Below are 18,737 nucleotides of genomic sequence, written 5' to 3' on the forward strand. Positions count from 1 at the left end.
AGTAATCCACCCCTGACTGTAATGTCTTTATTGTTCATTATGTTTTAGTGAATGTTCTTTTCCTGTTAGTCAAAGTTGGTTAGCCTATTATTTTTAGTTACTAAACGATCATTTTAAATATGATAAATGTTTTATTGTAAACGAAATCATATCATATTATATATATATATATATATATATATATGTATATTATATACAAATCCGCTCTTGGCAGTTTCTCTAAAAGAAAAAAGCATTAGAGATAACAGCATTTTTTATTTACCTATATATATATTTTCTGCTAACTATATTTACATTAAATGTAAAAAAAAAAAAAGTTGGTTAGCCTATTATTTTTATTTACTAAACGATCATTTTAAATATGATAAATGTTTTATTGTAAACGAAATCATGTATATATATATATATATATATATATATATAGATATAGATATAGATATAGATATCCGCTCTTGGCAGTTTTTCTAAAAGAAAAAAAGCATTAGAGACAACAGCATTTTTTTATTTACCTATATATATATTTTCTGCTAACTATATTTACATTAAATGTAAAAAAAAAAAAGAAAAAAGTTGGTTAGCCTATTATTTTCATTTACTAAACGATCATTTTAAATATGATAAATGTTTTATTGTAAACGAAATCATATATATATATATATATATATATATATATAGATATATATATATATATATAGATAGATAGATAGATAGATATATATATAGATATAGATATAGATATATATCCGCTCTTGGCAGTTTTTCTAAAAGAAAAAAAGCATTAGAGACAACAGCATTTTTTATTTACCTATATATTTTTTCTGCTAACTATATTTACATTAAATGTAAAAAAAAAAAAAAAAAAAAAAAAAAAAAAAAACAATCTAACAATAAACATCTAGGTCGAGTAATTTGTATTATTCTGTCGATAGCCGTAGGCGATTGGCTCCTCGCACACCGTATGCAAACCCCTAATTCTGATTGACAGGTGAAACATCCAATGAGAATCCACATACGCGATGACGTACGTACGTACACGTTCCGGTTATATTTAGGGCCTATTTAAGCACGAAGCCAGTCTATTCCAATACTGCCCTTAGCGCTTGTCAAAAGCCGGTCTTTGCCCAGTATCGAATATGTTGTAGCACATTCTCGTGTGCTATTACACTGTAAACTAAAGTACATTTATTATCCGTCGTATAACCATACGTAGCTTGGAATTAGCAGTGTTGGTTATCGGTCAGTTATTGATCAAGCCCTCCGCCCTGCACATCTCATTGAAAGGACACCGATCGGGATTATTTGTACCTACAGATGTTTCGTCTATTATAATGCAAGATGCATGCTGATGCTCGGAAGAGGCTGCTCGACTCCGTATTACTCATCCTTTTAACCTCCTCCACCTACTGAAAATAATCGTAAACAGCTGAAAATTGTTGATTTTTTGGGGGTAAGTGATCATTTAGCAGGACGCAACAGTGTGTCCGCCCATATTTATGTAAAGCACAGCCTCCGAGCGCAGGCCATGTAGCCTGGAAAGAACAGAATTCATCTCTGTTTCGTATGAAACTGTCGGTTTTCGGTTAGAAAAACCGTTGAAACACTTCAAGCGGAGTGTCAGTGGATATATGCGCCTTTATACACGCGGTTTAAATGGATAATAACATTATGGCAAGGTCATGATAAACGCTTGAGTCACTAGAGGCTTTTCAGACGCGGAACTTACAGCAAACCCAAAGGTAAAATGATAGTAAAACTACATTAGCGTGTAACTGTGCAGTCACGAAGAGTTATAAAAGGATAAAGATAATAACTGGTTTAACGTGAGATTTTGTAAGTGTGAATTTTATTTCGGTGTGTTATTGTCATCGCACGCCCAAGAGGAATTCGGGCCCTGCCATACAATGGCGCTTAACTGTACTTATTAACGATTAATTTATTTTAACTCGACTTAAAATCTTATTCACACGTCAGTATTATCATACATAAATCATTTTAACTCAAAAAGATGTTTAAATACTTTAAAAATGTTAGCCAGTAAAATCATATAGGTATAATGTCAAATTATGTTTTAGTCTGTGAGTCTTTTAGTTAATCGACTTTTTAAAAATTATTATTATTATTATTATTAAGGAAAAGTCATGGTAAAAAAAGGTCTAACAGAGGACTAGACTATAAATATGTAACTTAAAATGGTTAAAATGTTATGCTTTGCTAGTTGAGTTGTTTGTTTACTGTTGATTAATCTGTGTGGAGTTATAGTAACCATAAGTAATGATTAAACATGGTAAAGTTACAGAGTAGCTTAGGTATAATGTGTAAAATCACGGTCTTTAATCTTTTATGTGTTGAATCAGTTTATTTAACTGGATTTATTTAGCTATAGTAGCAAAATGATTGAAGAAAATTTATTACAGCATAAGGTTACATTAAAGATGGGTATTTATATAGGCTTGTAACTTAAAGTGTCAACAAAATATTATATTTACTCCGATTTATTGCTATACGAATTCAAACAGTAGTGAATTGCAGTATTCCTTTGTAGAATTTTTTAAAATTTCAATTCAATGTTGATTTTTTTTTTCTATAAATACACTTCCAGTCAAAAGTTTTTGAACAGTAAGGTTTTTAATGTTTTTTTGTTTGTTTTTTTAAGAATGCTCTTCTGCTCACCAAGCCTGCATTTATTTTATCCATAGTACAGCAAAAACAGAAACATTATTATTTTTCGTTTTCTATTTGAATATATTTTAAAATGTAATTTATTCCTGTGATTTCAAAGCTGAATTTTTAGTGTTATTACTCCAGTCACATGATCCTTCAGAAATCATTATAATATTCTGAATTGCTTTGTACTCCACTGTTTTTAGTATTGATGATGATAATAATAATAATAAATGTTTCTTAAACAGCAAATCTGCATGTTAGAATGATTTCTGAAAGATAATGTGACTGGAATTATGATGCTGAAAATTTAGTTTTGATCACAGGAAAAAATGACGTTTTAAAAATATATTCAAATAGAAATCAGTTATTTTAAATAGTAAATATATTTCAAAATGTTACTGTTTTTGCTGTATCAAATAAAAGCAAGTTTGGTGAGCAGAAGAGACTTCTTTAAAGAAACACAAAAAAATCTGGTCGTGTATATATATATATATATATATATATATATATATATATATATATATATATATATATATATATATATATATATATATATATATATATATATATAAAAAACACAGATGATAGTTATAAATGGTATTAATAGTTAGATATGGTCAAGTTGATAGAAGAGTGTATGATGTTTTAATAGTAGTGTTTAAATGGGTCAGTCCAGTAGGCCTGGCATTTAAAATAAATGTCAGTGTGACAAACCTTCACAATCTTGTGTAATTGTAGGGTGTTGTGGTGTAATGGTTAAACATCTGGGCTGGTAGCTGAAAAGTAGTAAGTTCAAACTGTAAAAGGCTTTATTATTGAACTGTCACTGTTGTGGCCTTGAGCAAGATAGTTAGTCTAACCCTAGGTTACTCCAGCCAACTGAACCTGTAATTAGTGAACTGTAAGTTGCTTTGGATAATAGCACAAGTTAATTAACAATTACTTTAAGTCTGCTAAGTACATTAAAGCTGGAGCAGAAAAGGCCTTTAACTGCTCATTGATTTTCACTGTTTTTTTTTTCTGCTGCAGGTGAAGAATGACAGAATATAAGCTTGTGGTCGTGGGGGCTGGAGGCGTGGGAAAGAGCGCACTCACCATCCAACTCATCCAGAACCACTTTGTGGATGAATACGACCCAACCATAGAGGTGAGGCATGTGTGTCTCTGTCTCTAGTGCTGTCAGGACACTCACTTTATACTGCCACACAAAGTTGTGAAACTCACCCGCATGTGAATATGCAAAAAATGTGCTGTTAAAGATTCAACAGTGCGATCCGGTTATTCTGGTTTAAAAGGAGGTGGATTCCACATTGAAGGCCATTGTGTCTCTTGCCTTTCACTTTTCTGGCTTGGCACCCTTCTATGTTTAGATTACAGATTTGCATGATGCCAAATGAGTGTTGTGTTTGTTTGCTTGCTTTTTTTGGTGCTTTTCTTGTTTATAATGAATAAGCTAAGATGAACTTTATCTTTAAAGGTTATCTTTAACGTCAACAATAAACAGCATTCACAACCTGTTTTACGTAAAGCATTTTACAGTAGGGAAAAATAGGAAAGAACTTTTTTTTTTTTTTTTTGTTTTTTTTTTTTTTTTGCTAAAAAGTGTTGATGTTTTGTATTATTATTATTATTATTATTATTATTATTATTATTATTATATATTTTTTTTTAGTTATTTTAGGTGTTTTTGTAGTTTTGTTTGTAGTTTTTTATTTTTTTATTTTTTTATTTATATAGTAATTTTGTTTTGAAATTTCAGATGTTTGTTTTGTAGTTTTAAATGTTTTTGTAGGTTTTTTTTTTTTTTTTTTTTTTTTAAGTTTAGATGTTTGTTTTTGTAGGGGCTTTTTATGCATGTTTTTTTGTTTTTAGATGTATGCTTGCAGGGGTTTTTTGTAATTTTTTTTTTTTTTTTTTTTTTTTTTTTTCTGTAGATGTTTTAAGAGTTTTTTTTTTGTTTGTTTGAACATAGATGTGTAATTGTGTTTGTTTTTAGTAGTTAGGCATTTTTTGTTTTATAGTAATTTTAATGTTTGTTTTGTAGGAATTCATAGATATTTTTTAGATGTTTGCAGATGTTTTGTACACGATTAGAGAGGCACATTTTCTTTAGAGTTATGTGCACTGATGAATTAAGTAATTTCAGCTGTGAAATGCTGAAAATAATCTTTCTAATTTTAATTTCATGTTGACTACTTGTTTTTTGTAGTTTTAGATGTTTGTTTTGTAGGAGTTTTTTGTAGTTTAGATGTTTTTGTAGTTTTGTTGTTCTGTAGATGTTTTGTAGTTGTATTTTAGATGTTTGTAGATGGTTATTTTAATGTGTGTTTTGTAGGTATTCATAGATATTTTTTTATATGTTTGCAGATGTTGTAGTTTTGACAAGATTACAGAGATCAATTTTCTTTAGAGAATGATTTCATGTTTTTTGTAGTTTAGATCTTTTTGTAGTTTTAAGATGCTTGTTTGTTTTGTAGATGTTTTTTATGGTTTTTGTAGTCAAGCATTTTGTTTTGTAGTTGTTTTAGATGTTTGTAGGGTTTTTTTTTTTTTTTCTTTTTTTTGATGTTTGTTTTGTAGATGTTTTTTTGTTTGTTTGCAGGTTTTTTGTAGATGTTTGTAGATAACTTTATTTTTTAGATGTTTTGTAGTTGTTTGATTTGTAGGTGTTTTGCTAGGCTTAATGTACACCTAAATGAGCACTTCAAAACACATTTTTGGCACATTATTGATATTACAGAACCAGTATAGTTTGTGATTTGTTCTACAGCTCAATATACTCAAAATATCATGTCACTTGTGCAGGACTCCTACAGGAAGCAGGTGGTGATTGACGGGGAGACATGTCTACTGGACATCTTGGACACTGCAGGTCAGGAGGAGTACAGCGCCATGAGAGATCAGTACATGAGGACAGGAGAGGGCTTCCTCTGTGTATTTGCCATCAATAACACCAAGTCCTTTGAGGACATTCACCACTACAGGTGAGGGTTTAATAGAAACCGAATGGTGTGCAGTCACAACCTGCTGAATCAGGGCTGTAAAGGGTTAAAACACTTCACAAAGTCAAATTAATTTTAGACACACAATGTTCTATGTGCTTTGGCAGAGAGCAGATAAAGCGAGTAAAGGACTCAGAGGACGTCCCCATGGTCCTGGTGGGGAATAAGTGTGATCTTCCATCCCGCAGTGTGGACACCAAGCAGGCTCAGGATTTAGCACGTAGCTACGGCATCCCATTTATAGAGACCTCAGCAAAGACGAGACAGGTATGGAAAACATGGGCGGTCGTGTAATCAAAAGCATGTTTGACATTCAATGAAAATAACTTTCAGATTGAGCAATGTTTATTTGGACTGCTCTAAAGACAGCATGAAATCAAAATCAGCAGTTTTTTTTAAAATATCCTTGTTGACCGTTCATCATTATAAAATATATATGTGACCCTGGACCAGAAAACCAGTTTTAAGTAGAACAGGAATATTTGTGAGCTGTGAAGGCCATTTCATGTTGTCTTTAATGTCATGATAATGCATTATGGGATTAAATATGGTTTTAAAATCTGTAATAAAAGTTTACTATAACTGGATTATAAATATACAAATATTCAGGGTGATCATTTTTTTTTTTTTTTTTTTTTTTTTTTTTTTTTTTTTTTTTGCACTTCAAAAACATGTCTGGATCACATTTCGCCTGAAAATCAAAGAATAGAAAGTAGAAACTTATTATTACTTATCACTATAGAAATTACTATTTTTATTATTTATTGATTGATTGATTGATTGAATATAAACATCCAAAAATCAGCATTTATCTAAAATAAAGGCTTTTGTAACAACATGCACTATACCGTTTAAAAGCTTGGACTCAAATAAATGCAGGCTTGGTGAGCAAAAGAGACTTCTTTAAAAAAAAAACACTAAAACTCTTACTGTTCAAAAACTTTTAACTGGTAGTATATAAATGTTTATTTTTAAACATTTTCTGCTGGTAAAAAAAAAAAAAAAAAAAACATTAATTGCTATAAGGGGTGTAACAATAAATTGCCACTATATGTATCATGGATAACAACAGACTGTATTCTGTACAGTTCACCCAAAATGAAAGTCTGGACAAATTTAATTAATGACACATTAAATACGGTAAACCCAGAAGCTGACGCCCTTCTTCACATTTCTCATAGCATCCATGTTAAAGGAGAAGTCAGCTTCCAGAACAACAATTTACAAATAATTTACTCACCCCCTTGTCATTGCCACCTTGTGTTCATGTCTTTCTTTCTTCAGTCATAAAGAAATTGTTTTTTGAGGAAAATGTTTCAGCATTTTTCTCAATATAATGGACTTCATTGGTGCCCCAATTTCGAACTTCCAAAATGCAGTTAAAAATGCGTCTTCAAACGATCCCAAATGTGGTTGTAAATGATCCCAGCCGAGGAAGAAGGCTCTTATCTAGCGAAACAATCGGTTATTTTCATTAAAAAAAAAAGTTTATGTACTTTCTAATGCCAAACGCTCGTCTTGTCTTACTCTGCTTGGACTGTTTTTTTTTCCAGTTCATGACAGTTAGGGTATGTCGAAAAACTCCCATCTCATGTTCTCCCTCAACTTCAAAATCGTCCTATATCACTGTTTTACCTTTTTGGTTAAGGGTGTTTGATCTTCACGTTGCAAAGACTGGGTCTGTACTTGTGCAGTAATGTAGGATGATTTCAAAATGATTTTTGAAGTTGAGGGAGAAAATACGATTGGAGTTTTTCAACATACCCTAACTGTCTTGAGTCAGAATACACAGAGTTCAGGGAGAAAAAGGCAAGATGAGCGTTTGAGATTTAAAAAGTATTTAAATTTTTTTTTTTTTTAATGAAAATATCTGATCATTTCGCTAGATAAGACCTTTCTTTCTCAGCTGGGATCGTTTGAAGCTGCATTTAAACTGTTTTTTGGAAGTTCAAAATTGGGGCACCATATCAGTCCATTATATGGAGAAAAATACAGAAGTGTTTTCCTCAAAAAACAATTTCTTTATGACTGAAGAAAGACATGAACATCTTGGATGACAAGGGGGTGAGTACATTATATGTGAATCTTTGTTTTGGAAGTGGACTTCTCCTTTAAGTATTCAAAAAATTAGAATTAAAAATCATTATTTAATAAAATGCTGTATTTTAAACTCTTTAATTGTATGTAGTCTGGGACTGAGAACAAGAATATGTGTCTTATATAATTGGCTATTTTCTGCCCTGATGTAATGCCAAAATTCACCATTTTAAAGAACATAAACTGTTTATAATGTCTTTAAAAGTAATAATTTTAAAAAGTACACTTAACACTATTTTGGCTTTAAAGTATTGGTTTGTGAGATCTGTATTGTCTATCGAACAGTGTGTTGTTACACCCCTAATTGCTATTTTTGTACATTTAAAAAAAAAAGTTCACAATATATTGCATGAATTGCATGAACTGTGACCTAGACATGTTTTTTGTAACATTCACACACCAGCTGAAGGCAGTTGAATTGTAGGAAAGCTGGTCATTGCGTCCTGTTGTTTTACACTGGGTTTATGCATGAGTTCATTGTGACGGGCTCTATGAATAATCAATCAGGTCACATCACACAACACGACTGATCTGCCTCTGGGTTTGTGCCTGGTCTCTCTTGTGCATCAATTATAATTTGTCTGTGTTTGATTTCATTCCTTAATCTCTTAATAGCGAGGAATGCAATTTGGATTGATTGATCAAGGGTTTAATCACTATAAATCAATTGGGGATACTGAACTGCTCTGTCTGTCATATTGAATATCAGGGCAGACACTCTATACCTCCCTCTGCAGTGCTCAAATCACAACTCCTTGTGGTGTTGGGGAATAATAAAAGCTCCTGAATTAATTTCTTTTCTTTCTGTTTCGAGCCTCACATGCTACCCGCCGACACCATAGTGCCGTCTTCAATACCCACAAATCCCTCTCTGGCTGCAGGCTGAAATGGTTCTGTGTGTATTGCTCTAATAGCAAATTCACTTTCTAATTCTCTAAATCTATATATATTTGTGTGGGTGAATTATCATTATTTATTTTTTTGTATCCAGTGGTGTTCAGGGGCACAACTAATTTAGAAAGTCTTAAACTTTTCCAAGTGTGAAGAGGCTGCAAAAAAATGACATGGTGTGGAATGACCTGGCTTTTTGGTTTTTGTGGAAAGTTGACGTAAATTCTTGATTTCTGCCAAATTCTTTCAGAATTCCCATAAATAATCAAGAAAACGCTAATATTAATTGTGCCAGCGTTTTGTGGAAACTTTATATTGCCACTTGGTTCCTGAAATCCAGACTATTTACCCTTCTCAATAATGACCGCTGTGCATTCCTTAACACTGAAGGGAGTTGTGTTTTGCACTGCAGAGAGTGGAAGATGCCTTTTATACTCTGGTACGGGAGATCAGGCAATACCGGCTGCGAAAACTCAGTAAAGAAGAAAAGACGACACAATGCATCAAACTTAAAAAATGTGTTTTGATGTGAAAGGGGTAAGTTTGAAGCGCTGCCCGTCTGCAGCCCAGCTGTGGGGTACGACATCTGCTGTACAACACTTTACGCTTGTTCTCGGGTGGATCTCGCAATCTGTCAAAGAAATATCTAGGTCATATTTCAGCCTGAAATTGTTTCCTAAAAAAAAAAAATCCTATTTTTAGGACCAATGAGAGATTTAGTGTTGTGACGTTTATTTTTATAGTCGCACCTTCTACAGTTGGCTGTAGAATAGAAATAAAACTTGATTTGGAACACAAAGTATATCAAGTGTGCATCATATACAGTTAAGGTCAAAAGTTTACATGCACCTTGCAGAATCTATAAAATGTTAATTATTTTACCAGAATAAGAGAGATTGTACAAAATGCATTTTTTATTTAGTACTGACCTGAATAAACTTTCACATAAAAGTTTGCATATAGTCAACAAGAGAAAATAATAGTTGAATTTATATAAATGACCCTGTTCAAAAGTTTACATACACTTGATTCTTAATACTGTTTTGTTTCCTGAATGATCCACAGCTCTGTTTTTTTTTTTTTTTTTTCTTCAGTGATAGTTGTTCATGAGTCCCTTGTTTGTCCTGAACAGTTAAACTGCCTGCTGTTCTTCAGAAAAAGTTTTCAGGTCCCACAAATTCTTTGGTTTTTCAGCATTTTTGTGTATTTGAACCTTTTCCAACAATGACCGTATGATTTTGATTACCATCTTTCCACACTGAGGACAACATGAGGGACTCATATGCAACTATTACAGAAGGTTCAAACTTTCACTGATGCTCCAGAAGGAAACACGATGCATTAAGTTGGTGGGTTAAACATTTTTAAATGTGACGATCAGGGTAAATTTTTACTTATTTTGTTTTGTGGGAAACATGTAACTATCTTCTGTGGCTTCTGAAGGGCAGTACTAAATGGGGAAAAAATATGATATTTATGACACGTAAAATCTGAAATAAGAAAAATGTACACATCTTCATTCTGTTCAAAAGTTTTCACCCCTGGCTCTTAATGTATCGTGTTTCCTTCTGGAGAATCAGTGAACGTTTGAACCTTCTGTAATTGCATATGAGTCTCTCAGTTGTCCTCAGTGTGAAAATCCAAAGAATTTGTGGGACCTAAAGGATTTTTCTGAAGTACAGCAGACAGTTTAACTGTCCAGGACAAACAAGGGACTCATGAACAACTATCACTAAACAAAAAAACACAGCTGTGGATTATTCAGGTAGCAACACAGTTTTAAGAAGTGTATGTAAACTTTTGAACAGGTCATTTTTATAAATTTCTCTTGTGGACTATGTCTAAATGTCTTATGTGAAATCTCTGACTCAGCTCAGTACTAAAAAAAAAAGAAGCATGGATTTAGTATTATTCCTCTTATTTTAGTAAAATAATTACCATTTTGCGGATTCTGCAAGGTGTATGTAAATGTATGACCTCAACTGTATTTGTATGTAGTATTTGTTGTGCTGAATGTATTTAATGCTAATTATAATGCAGTATAATTTTTCTGGTCGTGTCTGTTGTGATGAATTTAATGAATGCAAAATGTAGTTAAAAAAATTACATTTTACAGACAAGATTTATTTACTTACTTAACTCATTTTTTAAAAAAAATATATAATTCCCCATACAGAACATTTTAAAAGTGCTTTACTGCCATGAAGGTGTCACAATGCAAAAAAAAAAAATCCCAAAATTTCTAATTGCAAAATAGTCTCATTTTTTGATTTAGTGATTAAATATGACCATTTCTTTGTGAGATTCACACTATTGTTATTTTCCCAATTTATTTTAAAGGCTAGTGCACCAAAAAAATGAAATTTCTGTCATTACTCACCCGCATGTAATTTGAAACCCGTAAAACCTTCATTTGTCTTCAGAACACAAATTAAGATATTGTTGATGAATTTCGAGAGCTTTCTGATCCTGCAAGACCGCAACACAAATGACGCATTCAAGGGTAGTAAGGACATTGATAAAAAGTTCATGTGACATCAGTGGTTCGACCTTAATGTTGTGAAGCTATGAGAATACTTTGTGCGCAAATATAAAATAAGTTTATTTAACATTTTCAAAGCATCCGTCATACTCGAAGAACGGAAGAGAATAAATTGTTGAATAAGGTGTTTTTTTTTTTTTTTCTTTTTTTTTTTCCTCCTCTCTCTGCGTACAAAATGTATTCTAGTAGCTTTGCGGTTGAACCACTGATGTCACATGAACAGGTCAGAAAACTCTCCAATTTCATCAGAAATATCTTAATTTGTGTATTGACAATGAACAAAGGTCTTACAGGTTTGGATTGGCATGAGGGCGAGTAATTAATGACAATTTTTTGGGGCTAAACTATCCCATTTTTTTATTTATTTTTCCCCCCTACTGTTCGGGTTTGGTGATCATGGCCTTTTTAACTCTTATCTGAGGCCCGTTTTAACGTTAAGTGACTAATGTTTGGAATATGACAGCAAAGGTTGGGCATAGATGTTTGAAAAAGCCTAGTTATTTTTTTTTTATCTCTAGTGTTTGATGCTTCAGATAATCACCTGAAATTCTTGTTTTCCTTTATTTTAAAGGGCGTGGACGACGCGTTTTATACTTTAGTCCGAGAAATCCGGAAACACAAGGAGAAGATGAGCAAGGAGGGCAAGAAGAAAAAGAAGAAATCCAAAACAAAATGTGTAATAATGTGAACAAGCCTTTCCTGTCATTATAGACTCAAACAAACAAGTTCCACAACTGCATTTTGTACATTACACTAAATTATTAGCCTCTTCAGAAATACAGAATGGATCCTTATTCTACTTGCTTTCTTAAGAGAAATAAGCTTTACTTCTCGTTCGGTGCCAGTTGCCCCAAAGTGTTGGTCCCTTGACACCTTTATGGCTTATTTTATCGAGTGGGTTGTCAGAGCTGGTTTTATTTTGCAGTTGGTTTATCTAGAGTAGTAAAGAAAGGTGTGGACTTAAAAAAAACAAACAAAAAAAAAAAAAGGCTTTTGGTGTGCTGTACGAGAGGGAACTAGCCGTGTAGCTGTTGTTTAGCCATGAAATTTGCATGTGAGTCACTTGATTTTACAGGAACTGAAACTTTGAGGAATTGCTTTTTTTTAGGACCAACACTTTCAGGGGGTGTTTTGATACATTATCACTGTGTATGACCCTGCCTTTGGACGTCCCAGACTTCCAAAAACAACCTGCATGTGAAATTCCATTGTAGTCGGATTAACGCGCCCTTTCTTGAAAGCCATGGTAATGTATATATGGTGAACTCTTAACCACGTTAACCTTATTTCCCTGTTTGCATGCTGTGTTCTGTTCATTAAACTTCCAGGGAACTGTAATGCGTCAAATACTGTATAATAGCCACTGTTGTGTAGAAACGATTGGCCTTTATTTGTTTCATTTTCAGTTAAACTCATGAGGGTTTATATACCAGTCAAAATCTGCTAAGAGGTAACGTCATGTTAAAATTTATTGTCATGTTAAACAGCAAAAGTAACTTTTTGTCAAATTTAATCTCTGAAGGTAGTGATCTACACTATCAGTCAAAAGTTTTTGAACAGTAAGATTTTTAATGTTTTTAAAGAAGTCTGTTCTGCTTACAAAGCCAGCAAAAACAGAAACAATTTGAAATATTTTTACTGTTTAAAATAACTGATTTCTATTTGAATATATTTTAAAATGTAATTTATTCCTGTTTTCACAGCTAATTTTTATTTCTACTCTACTCCAGTCACTTGATCCTTCAGAAATCATTCTAGTATTGCTGTTCAAAAAAATCAAATCAGCATATTACAATGATTTCTGAAGGATCATGTGACACTGAAGACTGGAGTAAATCATAGGAGTAAATAACATTTTAAAATATATTCATATACAAAACTGCTATTTTAAATTGTAAAAATATTTCATATATATGAGCGCTGTAATTTGGATCAAATAAAAGCAGGCTTGGTGAGCAGAAGTGAATATTTTTTTATTTTTTTATTTTTTTTTAAACTGTTCAAAAACTTTTGGTAATTTACATTTTATAAAAGCCACCAGTCAATTTCAGCAAGTGAAGAACAAATTTATTCTCGCACGTTTTATGTATTAGATATGTTACAGTTTTTGACCGACAGCATGTTGAAGCCGCTCTGGTGGCATTTTCTCCTCGGAAAGCGATGAAGTTGTTCAATTTTACACTACCTGGATGTTTTAAGGAAATGCGTGCACTCCCTGAACCTCTGCAGGCTTTTTGTAAAAAAGGTGTATTGTGTATGTTATGTTTTGACAGACAAAATATTATATTCAGTGGTCTCAAATTCATAGGAGTGGTTGCTTTCATTTGTCTTTTATAAATTTTTTTTTTTTTTTTTTTTTTTTTTTTAAACATGAAAATGCTGATCCTGTTGTAAATAATAGCAAAAAATCACTTTTTAGGTCTGTTCAATTACCTCTTGGCAGATTCTGATTAAAGCTATTGAAGCTGCAGTTGACCAATCAGAATCAAGTATTCCAGAGAGCGTCTAATAATGTTTCAAATCTCTTTTCATAAGGATCTACACTAGCGAAAGCCTCACTTCTGCACTTGGAGGAGGATTTTTATTACGTATGAATATTTACCCTCTTGTGCCCAGCCAAACAGCGCCTTAGAAGTCTGAATAATTACATTGACTTTTATTTTGCTAAATTTTGATTAGTGATTATAACCTACTGTACCACTAGTTATTGTGATGCAAATCTATGTAAAAAAGGAAGAAGAAAAATGCCTTGTTCGTTTATGCTGCCATCGAGACCATTCTGGTTCTAGAAGCCCAATTATAACGAATGCATAAATTAAGAGGCGTTCGTGATTTAGTATATTATGGTAAAATGGCTAGCTTAGTTCTGGAGGGCACATTTTTCAGCCATCACTCAAACCAAAGAGAGTGATATAAAGACTTATTTTGTGTGGCAATACTTGTGATGTCATGAGATGATGTCATTTACGATGTTTGCGAGCAGAATGTTGCTTTAAAACCTTCGGTGAGCTGTTTAACCACGCGTCCTTAACCATTACTAGTTGCAGTTTGACTAATGCCGAGAAATATTAATGCGAGATAAATCAGGATGTCTGCTCTTATGCAAAGTGTTTTGGGTGATTTCTGTTCCCTTTAAAGTCATTTACTAGCTGTCTGTAACACAAAGTCATTTAGATATTTTTTGAAATGTTCTCTGTCTGTTTGTGTGCCAATTGCAAATGTTGATAAAATGGTTCACGTATACACGGACCTCATTTTAACAGCCTTTGTACGGTTGTGATAAGAAAGATTACTATTTTGTAAATTTGTTTTTTTTTTTTTTTTTTTTTTTTTTTTTGGTTTAATGAATTGAACGACACTTAATTGTAATTAAGGGTCATGTGTTAATGTCTATGAGAAAGTGCCGATCTGAGGTCGTCTTTCGCATCTTTTATGTTTTAGGATGAGGAAAGCTGTTCTCAGATCTGCACTGTTTTATAAATGCAACCCGATCCTGTTTTTCCCCATTAATCTCATCAGTCTTATTTAATGTGTAATTAAAAGAGACATAAAACCCACAGGAGAACCTCTGTGTCTGTTTGTTGGTTAAGAGTGAATGCTTGGTAAACTAATACCAAAAATTGGTATAATGTCAAATGAATTGCTAAACTTATTATTTTCAAAGGTAAATCTCATGAATCCTCATAAGAACATTTTTATCCACAATATCAGATTTTGTATGACTATACATTTAAAATACAGTTAAAACAGTAATGTAAAATATTACAGTATTAACCTTTTGTTTTATTAGAATGTATATGGGTCATTCTATAATTGTGGGTACATCTCATGTTCATCAATATAAAGCCCCGATGCTTAATTTTCTAGTACACAATTATATTTTTTCAGTCACACTACTATATTTTAAAAATGCCATATCTTTTGTTCAAAAATGATATACATATCACATTCAACCCTGGTATTCAGTTGTCTGAAGTTGCTCATTCTACTCTGCCTTTAAGCATGAAAATTGCCTCAAATCTAAATTAATTTAATAGTTTTGCCTTCAGTTAAATTAGATTATCAGCACATTTGGGTGTGTGCTAAAAATAAGTGTTTGATATAACTTATTTTATTTGTGTCTGAAAAACCATTGTCAACTAAGTTACCCACTAAAAAAAACCCTCAAAAAGGAATTGTTTGTCCCTTTCTGGCATGATTTGCACAGTATGATGATATTTCCTCTAGAAGCACATGAATGAAACACTAGATGTTCTCTTTCTTTCCCCTAATATTGGTTAAACTAGCAAACCTGTGTCAGGAGTGGATTAACTGACTGTCAACTGTGTTACACAAGTATTATTGCTGCAAATTTTAACACGACAGTTTAACTAAAACTTATGTTTTGTTTATGAAAATATATTTCTAAACATACCATATGCTCTGTAGTTCTAGATTTCCATGTTAAATTTAGGCCCAAAACACTAAAACTATCAACTAAGTTACCTGTCAACTGTGTTACCCAGTGAAGGTAACATGGTGGACAGTAGCAAACATACAATATACATTAAATTCATAGATTTGCCTTCAGTTAGCTTAGGTTATCAAGATATGTGGTTGTGCACTAAAAATAAGTGTTTATTGTGATATAACTTGTTTTATTTGTGTCCGAAAAACCATTGTCAACTAAGTTACCCACTAGAAAACCCCTCTCAAAAAGGAATGGTTTGTCCCATTCTCGCATAATTTGCACAACATGGTTGAAACACTAGAAGTCATGTTCTCTCTCTTTCCCCTAATATTGGTTAAACTATGTGTCAACGGTGGATTAATTGACTGTCAACCATGTTACCCAAGTATTATTGCTGCAAATTTTAAGACAGTTTAACTAAAAATTATGTTTTCTTTATGAAAATGTATTTCTAAACATCCCATATGCTCAGTGGTTCTAGGCTTCCATGTTGAGTATAGGCCCAAAACACTAAAAATGTCAGCTAAGTTACCTGTCAACCGTGTTACCCAGTAAAGGTAGCAAACCCCATCTTTTCACAGATCTTCAACAGGTCTCTGGAGCTGTGTGAAGTCCCTGACTGCCTAAAACGCTCAACCATTATTCCTGTTCCAAAGAAATCCAAGATAACAGGACTTAACGACTACAGACCTGTGGCGCTAACATCTGTCATCATGAAGTCGTTTGAAAAACTGGTTCTGGCTTATCTGAAGGACATCACCGGACCCTTACTTACCGAGCAAACAGGTCAGTGGACGATGCAGTGAACATTGGCTTGAACTTCATCCTGCAGCATCTGGACAGACCAGGGACTTACGTGAGGATCCTGTTTGTGGACTTCAGTTCGGCCTTCAACACCATCATTCCTTCACTCCTCCACACCAAACTAAACCAACTTTCTGTTCCTAGCTCTATCTGTCAATGGATCACCAGCTTTCTGACAGATAGGCAACAGCTGGTGAGACGGGGGAAATTCACATCAAGCAGCCGCACCACCAACACTGGCGCTCCTCAGGGTTGTGTTCTCTCTCCACTGCTCTTCTCCCTCTACACCAATGACTGCACCTCTAAAGACCCCTCTGTCAAGCTCCTGAAGTTTGCTGACGACACCACGGTTATCGGCCTCATTCGGGACGGTGACGGGTCTGCCTACAGACAGGAGGTAAAAGAGCTGGCTGTCTGGTGCAGTCACAACAACCTGGAGCTGAACAAGCTTAAAACTGTAGAGATGATAGTGGACTTCAGGAGGAACCCCCCTGCACTTTCCTCACTCACCATCATGGACAGCACTGTGGCTACAGTGGAGAAATTCAAGTTCCTGGGATGTTTCATCTCCCAGGACCTGAAGTGGGTCACCACAGGAGTTGCTGAGACAGTTCTACTCAGCCGTCATCGAGTCTGTTCTGTGCACATCAATAACTGTCTGGTTTGGCTCAGCTACAAAATCAGACATCAGAAGATTGCAGAGAACGGTCCGGACTGCTGAGAGGATTATTGGTGCTCCCCTGCCCACCCTTCAGGAACTATATACATCCAGAGTGAGGAAAAGAGCTCAGAAAATCACTCTGGACCCCTCGCACCCAAGCCATCCCCTCTTTGAACTCTTACCATCCGGCCGGCGCTACAGAGCCCCAAATATCAGGACTACCAGACGCATGAACAGTTTTTTCCCCCAGGCAATCCACCTTATGAACAGTTAAAATGTTCCTCCCATTGTGCAATAAAAATTTGTAGAATAATCTGACATCTACTGCTACCACCTCCACCCTAATACTCCCCTAACACATCCCTGCATTCCATCCTATCACATATAGCACAACTGTACATACCACCTAGTTATTTGTCAATTTATTTTTTACAAATTATAATTATTATATTCTATTTTATTTTGGTCTATTTATATTCTATTTATGTTCTATGTGTATTTTTCTTATTCTCTTATTTTTATTGTCTGTGCGTTGTTGTCTCTGTGTACTGGAAGCTAATAACACTGAAACAAATTCCTTGTATGCGCAAGCATACTTGGCAATAAAGCTCTTTCTGATTCTGATTCTGATTCTGATTCAAACATAGATGGTATTTTATGCACATATTCCTACAGATCACCTTTATTTATATAACACGTTATACAATATAGATTGTTTCAAAGCAGCTATGTATGGTCATGTTTGGGTTTACAGGAAAGAGGAAAACTTTTTCCTTCACATTGTCAAATTCTAAATATACCCCTAATTATAGAATGACCCATATTAAAATGTAATTTATTCCTGTGATCAAAGCTGAATTTTCAGCATCACTACTCTAGTCTTCAGTGTCCCATGATCCTTCAGAAATCATTCTAATATGCTGATTTGCTGCTCAAGAACCATTTCTGATTATAATCCATGTTGAAATCAGTTGTGCTGATTAATATGAATTGTGTATATATTAATATATATTGAATTCAAAGTCATTTCCATGACTTTACTACTTATAGTTCTGCATGCATGTCTCTTATGTGCCACAAAGTGGCAGTATTCTCTCATGCCATGATATAATAGTTTCACAGATGGTCTTCTGTAATGTCATCCTAACAGAATTAAAATTACAGGCACTCTCAATAACTCCCTGATTTAATCCAGGGCGCAGTATCATTTCTTCGGCGTAATTACATTCACCACGTGAAATTAAATATCGAGCTTGCTGTGGATTTGAAACCTACCTTTGTCTCTGGTGCCAAGATGAATAGGTTGTTCCATATTAGTTTAGCTGCAGGCGAAAAGGACACGTTTCATAGGATAAGCCATTTGCCATTAATAATGCAGTTTTTAAATGTGATTGCGGTGCTCGGGTGTCCTCTCTGGTGTCTTGAATGCAATTTTACAAGGAATACAAAAATATACATGTACGGTCTAATTACGCTGTGTAGGAAACCTACAGAAACCTTAATAAAGCTACTGGGCTCAACGTTGGGCTTGTTTTAAAAATGTATTTTTGCCTTGATCCTCTCAAAGCGCAATTTTCATCGCTTTTCCATGACCTTTTCTTCATTCGTTTGTGATGACAAGGATTT

General features: G+C 33.7%; 1 protein-coding gene across 2 annotated transcripts; it reads left to right on the forward strand.

The window, feature by feature from the left end:
* The first annotated feature begins 1,070 nt into the window (after window positions 1-1,070).
* On the forward strand, window positions 1,071-13,558 carry kras (v-Ki-ras2 Kirsten rat sarcoma viral oncogene homolog). Of its 2 annotated transcripts, XM_051100180.1 has the most exons (6): window positions 1,071-1,736; window positions 3,694-3,811; window positions 5,470-5,648; window positions 5,774-5,933; window positions 9,067-9,191; window positions 11,768-13,558. In XM_051100180.1, the coding sequence occupies exons 2-5, from the start codon at window positions 3,701-3,703 to the stop codon at window positions 9,184-9,186; spliced, it is 570 nt and encodes a 189-aa protein (XP_050956137.1). In that variant the 5' UTR covers window positions 1,071-1,736; window positions 3,694-3,700; the 3' UTR covers window positions 9,187-9,191; window positions 11,768-13,558. The 2 variants fall into 2 exon arrangements, with proteins under 2 accessions (XP_050956137.1, XP_050956138.1); XM_051100181.1 differs by lacking the exon at window positions 9,067-9,191.
* The last annotated feature ends 5,179 nt before the right edge of the window (window positions 13,559-18,737 follow it).

This window comes from Labeo rohita, chromosome 25 (genome assembly GCF_022985175.1).
Source record: "Labeo rohita strain BAU-BD-2019 chromosome 25, IGBB_LRoh.1.0, whole genome shotgun sequence".
Classification (NCBI taxonomy): domain Eukaryota; kingdom Metazoa; phylum Chordata; class Actinopteri; order Cypriniformes; family Cyprinidae; genus Labeo; species Labeo rohita.

Excerpts from the sequence above, each read along its gene's own strand:
- kras (XM_051100180.1), top strand. The coding sequence starts at position 3,701 with ATGACAGAATATAAGCTTGTGGTCGTGGGGGCTGGAGGCGTGGGAAAG. Across the intron at positions 5,649-5,773 it reads GAGGACATTCACCACTACAG|AGAGCAGATAAAGCGAGTAA; the intron begins GTGAGGGTTTAA and ends GTGCTTTGGCAG. Across the intron at positions 5,934-9,066 it reads CCTCAGCAAAGACGAGACAG|AGAGTGGAAGATGCCTTTTA; the intron begins GTATGGAAAACA and ends TTTGCACTGCAG.